The sequence below is a fragment of the Mycetomoellerius zeteki genome, unplaced genomic scaffold (assembly GCF_001594055.1).
Source record: "Mycetomoellerius zeteki isolate Tzet28-1 unplaced genomic scaffold, Tzet1.0 scaffold342, whole genome shotgun sequence".
NCBI classification, from domain to species: domain Eukaryota; kingdom Metazoa; phylum Arthropoda; class Insecta; order Hymenoptera; family Formicidae; genus Mycetomoellerius; species Mycetomoellerius zeteki.
The window spans coordinates 1-9,302 of record NW_017257330.1 but is presented as its reverse complement, the minus strand read 5'-3'; the positions used below and the strand labels follow the sequence as shown (position 1 = coordinate 9,302).

At 42.6% G+C, this 9,302-nt stretch overlaps 3 protein-coding genes across 3 annotated transcripts in view; all 3 read right to left on the bottom strand.

The window, feature by feature from the left end:
- LOC108725325 (myb/SANT-like DNA-binding domain-containing protein 3) overlaps positions 1-1,361 on the bottom strand; it is a 1,604-nt gene extending 243 nt beyond the window's left edge. The window contains exons 1-4 of the mRNA XM_018452266.1: positions 1,064-1,361; positions 652-821; positions 388-563; positions 3-118 (exon numbers count right to left, since the gene is read on the bottom strand). Coding sequence (XP_018307768.1) covers positions 3-118; positions 388-563; positions 652-821; positions 1,064-1,284 — 683 coding nt within the window. The 5' untranslated portion in view covers positions 1,285-1,361. The remainder of the gene's footprint in view (positions 1-2; positions 119-387; positions 564-651; positions 822-1,063) is intronic.
- A 3,432-nt stretch (positions 1,362-4,793) lies between these two features.
- Positions 4,794-7,174, bottom strand: LOC108725324 (uncharacterized). The gene is made up of 3 exons (XM_018452265.1): positions 7,046-7,174; positions 6,601-6,838; positions 4,794-6,532 (listed from the first exon to the last, which is right to left on the bottom strand). Exons 1-3 carry the CDS (start codon positions 7,172-7,174, stop codon positions 4,794-4,796), a joined length of 2,106 nt encoding a protein of 701 aa, XP_018307767.1.
- Positions 7,175-7,188: 14 nt separating this feature from the next.
- On the bottom strand, positions 7,189-7,860 carry LOC108725323 (uncharacterized). The gene has a single exon (XM_018452263.1). It carries the CDS (start codon positions 7,858-7,860, stop codon positions 7,189-7,191), a length of 672 nt encoding a protein of 223 aa, XP_018307765.1.
- Between the last annotated feature and the right edge of the window lie 1,442 nt (positions 7,861-9,302).

Genomic DNA, 9,302 nt, shown 5'->3' with positions numbered 1-9,302 from the left:
GCAGGACGATCTTCTCCTCTTTTTCAGCAATCTTCATTTTGGCAGCATGAAGCTCCCTCTGTTGCTCGATTGCTTCTCTTATTTTTATTATTCTTAATTCCTTCTCGTCACGAATGTTCTGAAAATCAATTACTTTACTATAATATTTCGTTATCATTAATTTATTGAAATAAAGATTATTTTTTTAGTTGAAGCAAAAGAGATTATTCTGAAACATTTATGTATTTCATTTTATACTTGTCAACTGACGTCGAATTTATTTAACGTTGTAATATGTAAAGTTTAACATGTAATGCATTACGATATTTTATCAGTAACGTTATTAAAATGACAACGAAATCATTAATATTAACAATTACTATAATTTAATTCGTAAATTTTTTTCACGTTTATGTTTTTAATATTTGAAGTTGTCCTCTTTTTCAATGGTGTGTTATGAGAAATAGCTGGAACGCTGTGATCATATATATCAATTGTATTGATAACATTTTCCTCTTCATTCTCACTTTCATCTTGGATGATGTATGTTCCTTTCGTAGACTTACAATCCGTCTTTACATTATCTGAAAAGTAAAAAGTTAAAAATGATTGCCGTAATGTAAAATAAAAATAATTATTATCTTAATTGCTGTTAGCATGTATACTGTTTACATTCTTTTTCAAATACTGCAGTGCTATCAAATGCACAAGCAATTTCTACATCTAAGTTTTGATTGGTTGCATCCATAAATTCCATCACTGGATCATTCGGCTGTACTGACGCAGGACCTCCACCTGTCATAAGCCGTTCATGCCGGAACGTCGTGCTTAATTTTCGTTTTCTGAAATGATCAATTAATAAAATAATAAGTATCAAAATATAATAGAAACCAATTATAAAGATACATAGAAAAGTATACACTTGAGAAAAGATGTATATTTGAGAAAAGTATATAATAGACAAAATTTCAGTGAAAAATGACAATGGAATCGACGTCGAATCGACATCAATTTGATGTTGATTCCATTGTCATTTCTCACTGGGATAGGCTGATTAATTATATAATCGCTATATAATACTTACCTTTGTTTCATATTATTCCAACATTTCTTTAATTGTTTGCTGGTGCGAGGTGTAAATCCTTGACTAGCATATTTTTTGGTTACTCTCTCCCACGCTTCCGCTTTCTCTTTTAGATCTGTCGCACCGGTCTTTTTGTTTTCTATAGCTTTTTCTTCTGAAATAAGCTGCGCCAAAAGCATCTTCTCCTTCTCCGTATAATGAGCACTTTTATCTTTGTCCATTATTGCAAAATACACAACTTTATTTTACCAAAACAATTATGATGAAATCATGGCCTTTATAACCTTTATTCACGTTAGAAAGTTTGCATATACTATATATTACAACATGCTGCAATCAATATGTTACTAAAATCCCTAAAATATTCCTTCCTTCGGGAAGGCAGACTTGAGATTCGTTTATGAAATAAGGAGCCCTTGGAGAATCGAGGAATCTTTCATGGAGACTTCCTCAATCCTTAAAATAAGGAAGGACTATGAATACGGGTATTAAGCTTCCAGTAGGATGTACGTAAGAATCAGCCAATTAGAATTAAGAGTTCAAAAGAATTCTCTACTGTGATTGGCTGATTCTTACGGTACGTCTTATGGATACTGGTACGGAAAGTGTGTGCCATGGCCTTTAAAATAAGGAAGGACTATGAATACGGGTGTTAGTGATGCGAGATTACAGGTAGGATTCCTGCGAATGCGACCCTGAGGATGGGAGGGGAGGTGATCCCGATTGGGTCCACCGTGAAATACCTGGGCTTGACCTTGGATTCGCGGTGGACTTTCCGGGACCATTTCCGGCTTGTCATGCCTAAGGCATGGATGATGGCGATGGCATTGGCCAGAATTACCGCCAATATTGGTGGACCTGGAGAAACGCGCAGGAGGATGTACGCGACCGCGGCGATGGCCGTTGTTATGTACGGGGCGCCAATATGGGCGAACACCGCGACAAAAGATCGTTGGATTTCCAACAAAGTTAGGAAACTGCAGCGGCAGCTGGCCTTGAGAACGGTGAGAGGGTATCGTACCATATCTCACGATGCGGCGGCCATATTATCCAGGATGGTCTCTTTCGACCTTGAGGCGGATAGATTAAAAAGATCGTATCTCTGGCGACGGCAGATCATTACCGAAAATGGGGTGTTGTCCCCCCGCGAGAGGGACAATATAATAAAAGTAGAGCGACAGCGTTCGCTCTGGAGATGGCGCGAGCGACTATTAGAGTTACCTGCGAGCGGTCCCGGAGCGCTAGTGCGCGGCGCTATGGCGGAGCACCTGGAGAGGTGAGTAGAGAGGGGGCATGGGGCTCTCACCTACCGCACCACAGGTTTTGACCGGATATGGGGTGTTTGAGTCCTATCTTTTCAAGATAGGACGTCGGGTTTCCCCAATTTGTTTTTATTGCCGCGCAACAGCGGATACGTCGGTGCACACCCTCCTGTTCTGTCCGGCCTGGGCAGAACAGAGAGGAGAGATTTTACATGTAATAGGGGTCGATAGGACCTATGAGGCGGTGGTGAGGGCCATTATGCTCTCTGGAAACGTTTGGACCGTCTTCATGACCTTCTGTGAAAGTGTCATGAGGAAGAAGGAGGAAGATGAGCGTGCCCGTGAACGGGGGGTTATCCGGGCACCCGAGGACGCGCTAGTTCCTCAAGCGGACACGTCGGACAGCGAGGAATAGAACTCGCAGTTAATGACGCGGTGGTGCACGGGTTCGCGGGGGTGTAGAGGGGGTGCATATGTGTGTAAAACCAGGAGCCTATGTGGACCCTTGCACCACTCAAGAATAGAATGTAGTAATACGAAAGATGGCGTGGCATGTTGGCCAATATTATTATTATTATTATTGCGTAGTTAAACCCGAACATCGGCGGTAGAGGGCCAAGTGGCTCTATAGGTAGGGGAGGCACCCTGATGATATGCTAGGCTGCGGTTCCGGGATGTCTCCCTTTAGGCCTTGGAGGGTGTACGAAAGGGAGGGAGTTTTTAGTCGGTAGGCGGCCTCTCCGGTGTATCCTTGTGACCACGGGGAGGTTGAATCCGACACTCCCGTCGGTACGGGCCGACGGGTGTCTTCCCAGGCCCGATGGGTGCACCTCTCTTAGGGGTCCCCCCTCGGGACTGGGCTATGTGAAGATTTTCTTCTCCCTCGTAAAAAAAAAGGTACCCGTGCGTGTGATTCTTGTGTCGATTCTGCACTGCGTTCCTCATTCGTCGATGCACCCAGAAGCTGTTGTGTCGCTCGGCCACGCGCAAGTAAAGCTTCCGCCTGCGCTACGACATTGAAATATTCTTGCTCGAAAACCTGTCTGTATGGACTTGTGTCTGTTTCGTCATCTGTAAGCTCATCGATATGTGTTTGCACCTCTTCGTATTTTTTGTACACCTCGCGAATAACAGCGAGACGTTCTCGAATTTCTAACCTGCATGTCTCTTCTAATGCCTATGTACCGCCTGGAAAACTGTTTATAACTTTAGCGATATGTGTTTTGAATACAGTGACTCTACCTTTATATTGACCTCGACGTCTGACGAGTGCCTCCATTGTGTCGTTTTAATCTAAAGCTAATTGTATACAAACTCTTTGTGTTATTTCTATGACTATAATTGGATTAGGATCGGATAGGACGTGCTCACTGACTCACTGTGTGTTGTATGCCCTCTTTCCTCGATCGTAGCGCCGCTGCTTGGCCTCTGATTGGTCGCTGCGCTCGTTGCCGTGTGAATGGCCGTGTCCTTTCTGCGTGATCGCTGACTTGATCTATGGCTTTGATCGATTGTTCGACGGCCGCAATGCAATTTCCAAATATGCGTCTTGTGCTTAATACAAGCCTTGCGTTATGCTTGCAATCTCGTTTTTTACAATGAAGATGCCTTGATGTGCACGATGTACGATGTCTCGATGTCGATCGTTCCGATGGCCTAAGAATGTCTCGTGTATCCTATCGTTTCTCTTTGTCGAATGCGTGATTCTTTTGCCTCCGTGGCCTATCCTTTTGTGTATCCAGCTCGAAGGACCAATGTTGGGTACTGGTCAGTTAATGAGTGGACTGTATTCACTGGATTTTCACCTTTTCTTTATTTGACTGACAAGACGCACGCTAACGTTGTGGAAAACTATCGCCATCTTATCTTCCCCCTTTCTTGTTACCCGATCTATCGCCATCTTATCTTCCCCCTTTCTTGCTACCCGAACGCCATCACGCCACAATGCTTCGCGCGCGAAACGCATCAGACACAAATAATTGGATTTCCTTAAGCGCTAAACCAGAGTACCTTTGAAGGTGTTTGATAAAGGAAGTGAAATAATAAAAGGAACAAATTATTAAAGAAACTCAACATACTCCCCAACATTGAAAGGTACTTTCAATATGAACTAATCGTTAAATTGTATAACTGAAACTAATCACTCTCGCTATCGCGAACAATTTCGAACATAATATTATGCAGCGAATGGTTTGATTTTCGCGGACTATGATCCACAAGTGACAGAAATAATAATGAACAACTTAAATCTAATGCTAAGCAGTAAATGAATGCAATCTGCATGAACAACTTAAATCTAACGCTAATGTTTACATCACATTTTTTATTCCATCGGTAACGGACAAAGTTTCGCAGTCGCGATACGCGTTGCTCCTGTTGCGGTTTGTACGGTAGCCACCCTGGCCACGTTGTCCTTCCCTGGATGGATTGTTGTGACACGTCCAAGCTTCCATTTGAGTGACGGAAGGTCACTTGCTGTCCTTGATAAGTACCATCGTGCCCTCAGCGATGGGTTTGGTTGACTTCATCTTGTTCACGCGCTGTTGTAATTCTGAGATGTATTCCTTGCTCCACCGCGCCCAGAAATGCTGCTGAAGCCTTTGGACCAATTGCCACCTCGACAACCTAGATTCTGGCAATTCTGTTAGCGTAAGATCTGCTGGTGAAGTGAGCGGACGACCAACAAGAAAGTGAGCAGGAGTAATAGGAACAAGATCGTTGGGATCGGATGACATGGGAGTTAAAGGGCGAGAGTTTAATATCGCTTTAACTTGAACTAACAATGTGTAAAGTTCCTCGTATGTCAGGACTGCGTTGTCTGCTACGCGTTTTAAGTGGTATTTGGTGGACTTCACCCCGGCCTCCCACAGACCGCCAAAATGTGGTGAGTGCGCAGGTATAAAGTGCCAACTAATGCCGATTTCATTTATAGTTTTTTCGATTGATTCCGCATTGTCCGTTAACAATTGCGCTAACTCTCTTAATTCCCTGTTTGCTCCGACAAAGTTCATTCCGTTATCGGAATATATGTGTGCAGGTTTACCGCGTCGAGCCGAAAACCGTCTAAGTGCAGCGATGAATGCCTCTGACGTTAAGTTAGATACCAATTCCAGATGAAGCGCTTTAGTCGCGAAGCAAACGAACAAACATACGAATGCCTTGCTCGTTTTGCTCCCTCTCCCTTTTCTATCTCTTACTATGAAAGGACCTGCATAGTCCACTCCCGTGTTGTGAAAAGGCATTGTCTGAGATACGCGCGATTTGGGCAACTCTCCCATTGGAGTTGTCGACTGCTTGGGATCGCTCCGGAAACATTTAATGCAATCATGTACTGTCTTTCGAGCTAAATTTCTGCCTCCGATCGGCCAGAACTGCTCACGAATTGAGCTCAAGAGTAGTTGTGGTCCTGCATGTAATAAAGTCACGTGTTCGTTTTTGAATAATAGCCTTGTAAATTGATGATCTGCCGACAAAACGATGGGATGCCTTTTATCTGAGTGGAACTCTGAGTTTCTTAATCTTCCGTCTATACGTATCAGATCGTCCTGACCAATGAACGGATTGAGTGCTGCTAATTTTCCGTTCGTAATGGATTCTCCTTGCAGAAGTATTCGCCTTTCGGTTGGAAAGGAGTCCTCTTGAGCTAGCTTCGCAAGATTGTGTAATGAATCCTTCAGCTCGGTAGCTGTTAGACATGTTGACTCAGATCTACTTCGAAATTTGTAGTTATTCAAAAAACGCCTGCAATATGCTACTACTCGAATCAAACGCCTTAGGCTATTGCTAATTTCAAATATGAATGATCTAGCTGGCTGGATGCGTTTAACTGCACCAACCGTACGTCTTGTTTCCATTGTTGGAACTTCTGATTGAGGTGTAACAGGCCATTCATCTTCTGAATTTGACAAAAATAACGGACCGTGCCACCAGAGTTCTGATTGCCGCAGTTGATTTGGAAATACGCCCCGTGAAAGTAAATCGGCTGGGTTTTGTTCTGTTGGTACATGTCTCCAGTTACGAATATCCGTTAGTTCTTGTATTTCTGCGACACGGTTTGATACAAATACTTGTAATTTGCTTGGTTGCGTTTGTATCCAATTGAGTACTATGGTGGAATCGCTCCAGTACGTAATCTTGTCGAACACTATATTTAAGGAACTTAATACCTTCTTCATTAATCGTGCAAGTGTGAGAGCCGCACAGAGCTCTAATCGAGGTATTGTCTGTTGTTTGAACAGTGCGACTCTTGTCTTGGAGCATAACAATCGCACTTGCCTTGTATTCTGATGATCTTCTGAACTATAGTAACATATGTGCATGCTCCACACGCCCCTTGTGCAGCATGAAACGATATCCAAGTATGATGCAAGTCAGCTGGAACTGCTTCATCCCAAGATAACTTGTACATCCACAATTTTTGTAGCAGAATCTTGGCGAGTATTAGGCATGGACCCAAAAGTCCTAACAGATCGAATATCCGAGTCACTTCGGACAGTATTTGTCTTTTGGATACCTTTAGCGAAGGTAATTCCTTTAGGTTATAAACCAACATATCTTGATGCGCTTGCCATACCAATCCGAGAATTTTTGTTTGTAGACCACATTTAAAGTTTATTTCAGTTGGATTTTGATCCTCTGTGTGTATGTCTTCTATGATTGTAGCTTCATTTGCGATCCATTTTCGAAGCTTAAATCCTGTTCAACTTAGCACGTGCGAAACCTTGTGTGCTAGCTCCTTTGCCTCCTCTTTCGTGTTTGCTCCTGTCAAGAGATCGTCTACGTAGAAATCCTGTCGAATGATTCTTGCTACTTCGGGCCATTGTTGTTCGGCTTCCTGTGCCAATTCCATCATGCATGTCGTTGCTAGATAGGTGCTGATGCAGTGCCGTATGTGACTGTATTTAATTCGAACACTTCTATTGGATCCTCGGTAGTTTTGCGCCACAATATTCTTTGTAGCGAGCGCTGTTCTGGGGCGACGAGTATTTGTCTGTACATTTTCTCGATATCCGCTGCTACCACATATGCATGGCTTCTAAATCTGACAAGTATTGAGAACAGGTCATCTTGTAATGTGGGTCCAACCATTCGAATATGATTCAATGAAATACCGTTATCTGTGGTTGCTGATGCATCGAAGACTACACGAATTTTTGTGGTTGGGCTCTCGCTTCTGATGACCGCGTGATGCGGCATGTAGTAGGCGGTTGTTGACTGTGAAGTATCGTCTACCTTGTTCATGTGATGTAATGCTTCATATTCTTCAAGAAATGCGGTGTATTGTTCCTTGAGCACAGGGTTCCTTTGTAATTTGTTTTCCAGACTATGCAATCGTCGTAATGATCCGTTGTATGAATTACCTAAGATGCTTGGATTCTCTTTGAAAGGAATATTGATGATAAATCTACCGCTCTCATCACGTTTGCTCGTTTGTGAAAAGTAAAGTTCACACTCTTTTTCTTCTTGAGAAAGTATTTTCCGGTCTGAATACTCTTCCAGCCCCCAGAACTTGGCTACTTGTTCTTCAACATTCATAGATTTGCTCAAATGACAACGTATTGACGTTGCGCTACTGCTTGCCAATGGATCTGCCGCTATCCATTCTAGTTTTGTCTTTTACATTGTCAACTGTGTTTTGTCGAGCTTGATTTGGCCTATACAGAGGAGATTCCAGAACCAATCTGCCCCTATGGGAATGTCTATCTTTGCAGGTACATGAAACTGTGAATCAGCTAAAGTGATGTTTGATGGAATCTGGAGATCCTGTATGCTTATCTTGCTATTAGGTAAATTGTCTGTGATTTCCGGTATAACAAGACATGACAACTGAAACTGATAGCTACTGTTACATGATGTGATATTTACTCTACACTTGTGTCTTATTTGACATGATGCGCCGTTGACTTCGAGATTGACGATTACCTTAGTTTTTTCGAGTTGTAATTCCTCACACAATTTGTTTGTCATTAGGCTGGATTGTGATCCTGGATCGAGTAGTGCACGAACCTTATGTTTCTTTCCTCGACTGTCTTCCACGAGTACTGTTGCTGTTGACAGAATGACATGGTCACTTGTCCTATTGTGTGAACACAAGACTAAAGATGAATTATCGTTGCCTTCGGTGTTCCCTGTTGACTCGGACGAGACTTTCTCAAAATGTAACAGTGTGTTGTGCTTGCCGGCGCACTTTCGCACCGCTCTTGCAGACCTTGACGAAATGTCCGGGCTTCATGCAGTTAAGACACAACTTAGCAGTCCTTAAAACCTCCGCTCGCTTTTGCGGAGGTTTTAAGGACTGCTGTAGTTGTAAGAATGGTGAGTGAGTTGTAAGAATTTGGAACAATTCGATAAATGATGTGCTTCTTTGCATAATGCGCATTCTTGCTTTTGAATCAGAAACGATTTTGATTTTGTGTGATCTGACTATTTTGATTTATGCGTGCCCCCTTTATTCAACTCTAGGGTTTCTAACAGATTCGCTCTCGAACTGAGGAAGCCTTTAAATTCTTCTAATGTTGGAAGCTCTTTATCTACTCGCTCTTTCTCCTATTCTCTCGCAGTTATACTGTCAAGCCTGCTCGAAGCTAAATATATCAACAACGCGTCCCAATGCTCGGTCGACTGCCCTAAAACGTTTAGTGCTCGCAAATGTTTGTTTAATGTGTCTATCATATTACGTAATTGAGTTGATGACTCTTCCTTTATTGAAGTTATACTAAAAATAGCCTTTATGTGATTATACGTTAACAAACTTTTATTATCGAAACGATTGCAAATAGTTTCCCAAGCGATAGCATAGTTTGCAGCCAAAAACTCGAGAGATTTGACGATTTGAGCCGCCGCGCCCTCTAACGCAGCCTTTAAATAGTGGAATTTTTGTATTGGATCTATTGTGTCATTTGTGTGTATAAGTGATTCGAACGTATCTCTGAACCCGAGCCATTCCTCTACGTTGTTACATCCCGAAAATTCTCCTC

Coding starts and splice junctions, on each gene's coding strand:
- LOC108725324 (XM_018452265.1), bottom strand. CDS start 7,174: ATGGAATTGGCACAGGAAGCCGAACAACAATGGCCCGAAGTAGCAAGA. Junction 6,839..7,045: donor CAAAGGAGCTAGCACACAAG/GTTTCGCACGTG, acceptor CCTTCGCTAAAG/GTATCCAAAAGACAAATACT. Junction 6,533..6,600: donor GAAGATCATCAGAATACAAG/GCAAGTGCGATT, acceptor TACCTCGATTAG/AGCTCTGTGCGGCTCTCACA.
- LOC108725323 (XM_018452263.1), bottom strand. CDS start 7,860: ATGAATGTTGAAGAACAAGTAGCCAAGTTCTGGGGGCTGGAAGAGTAT.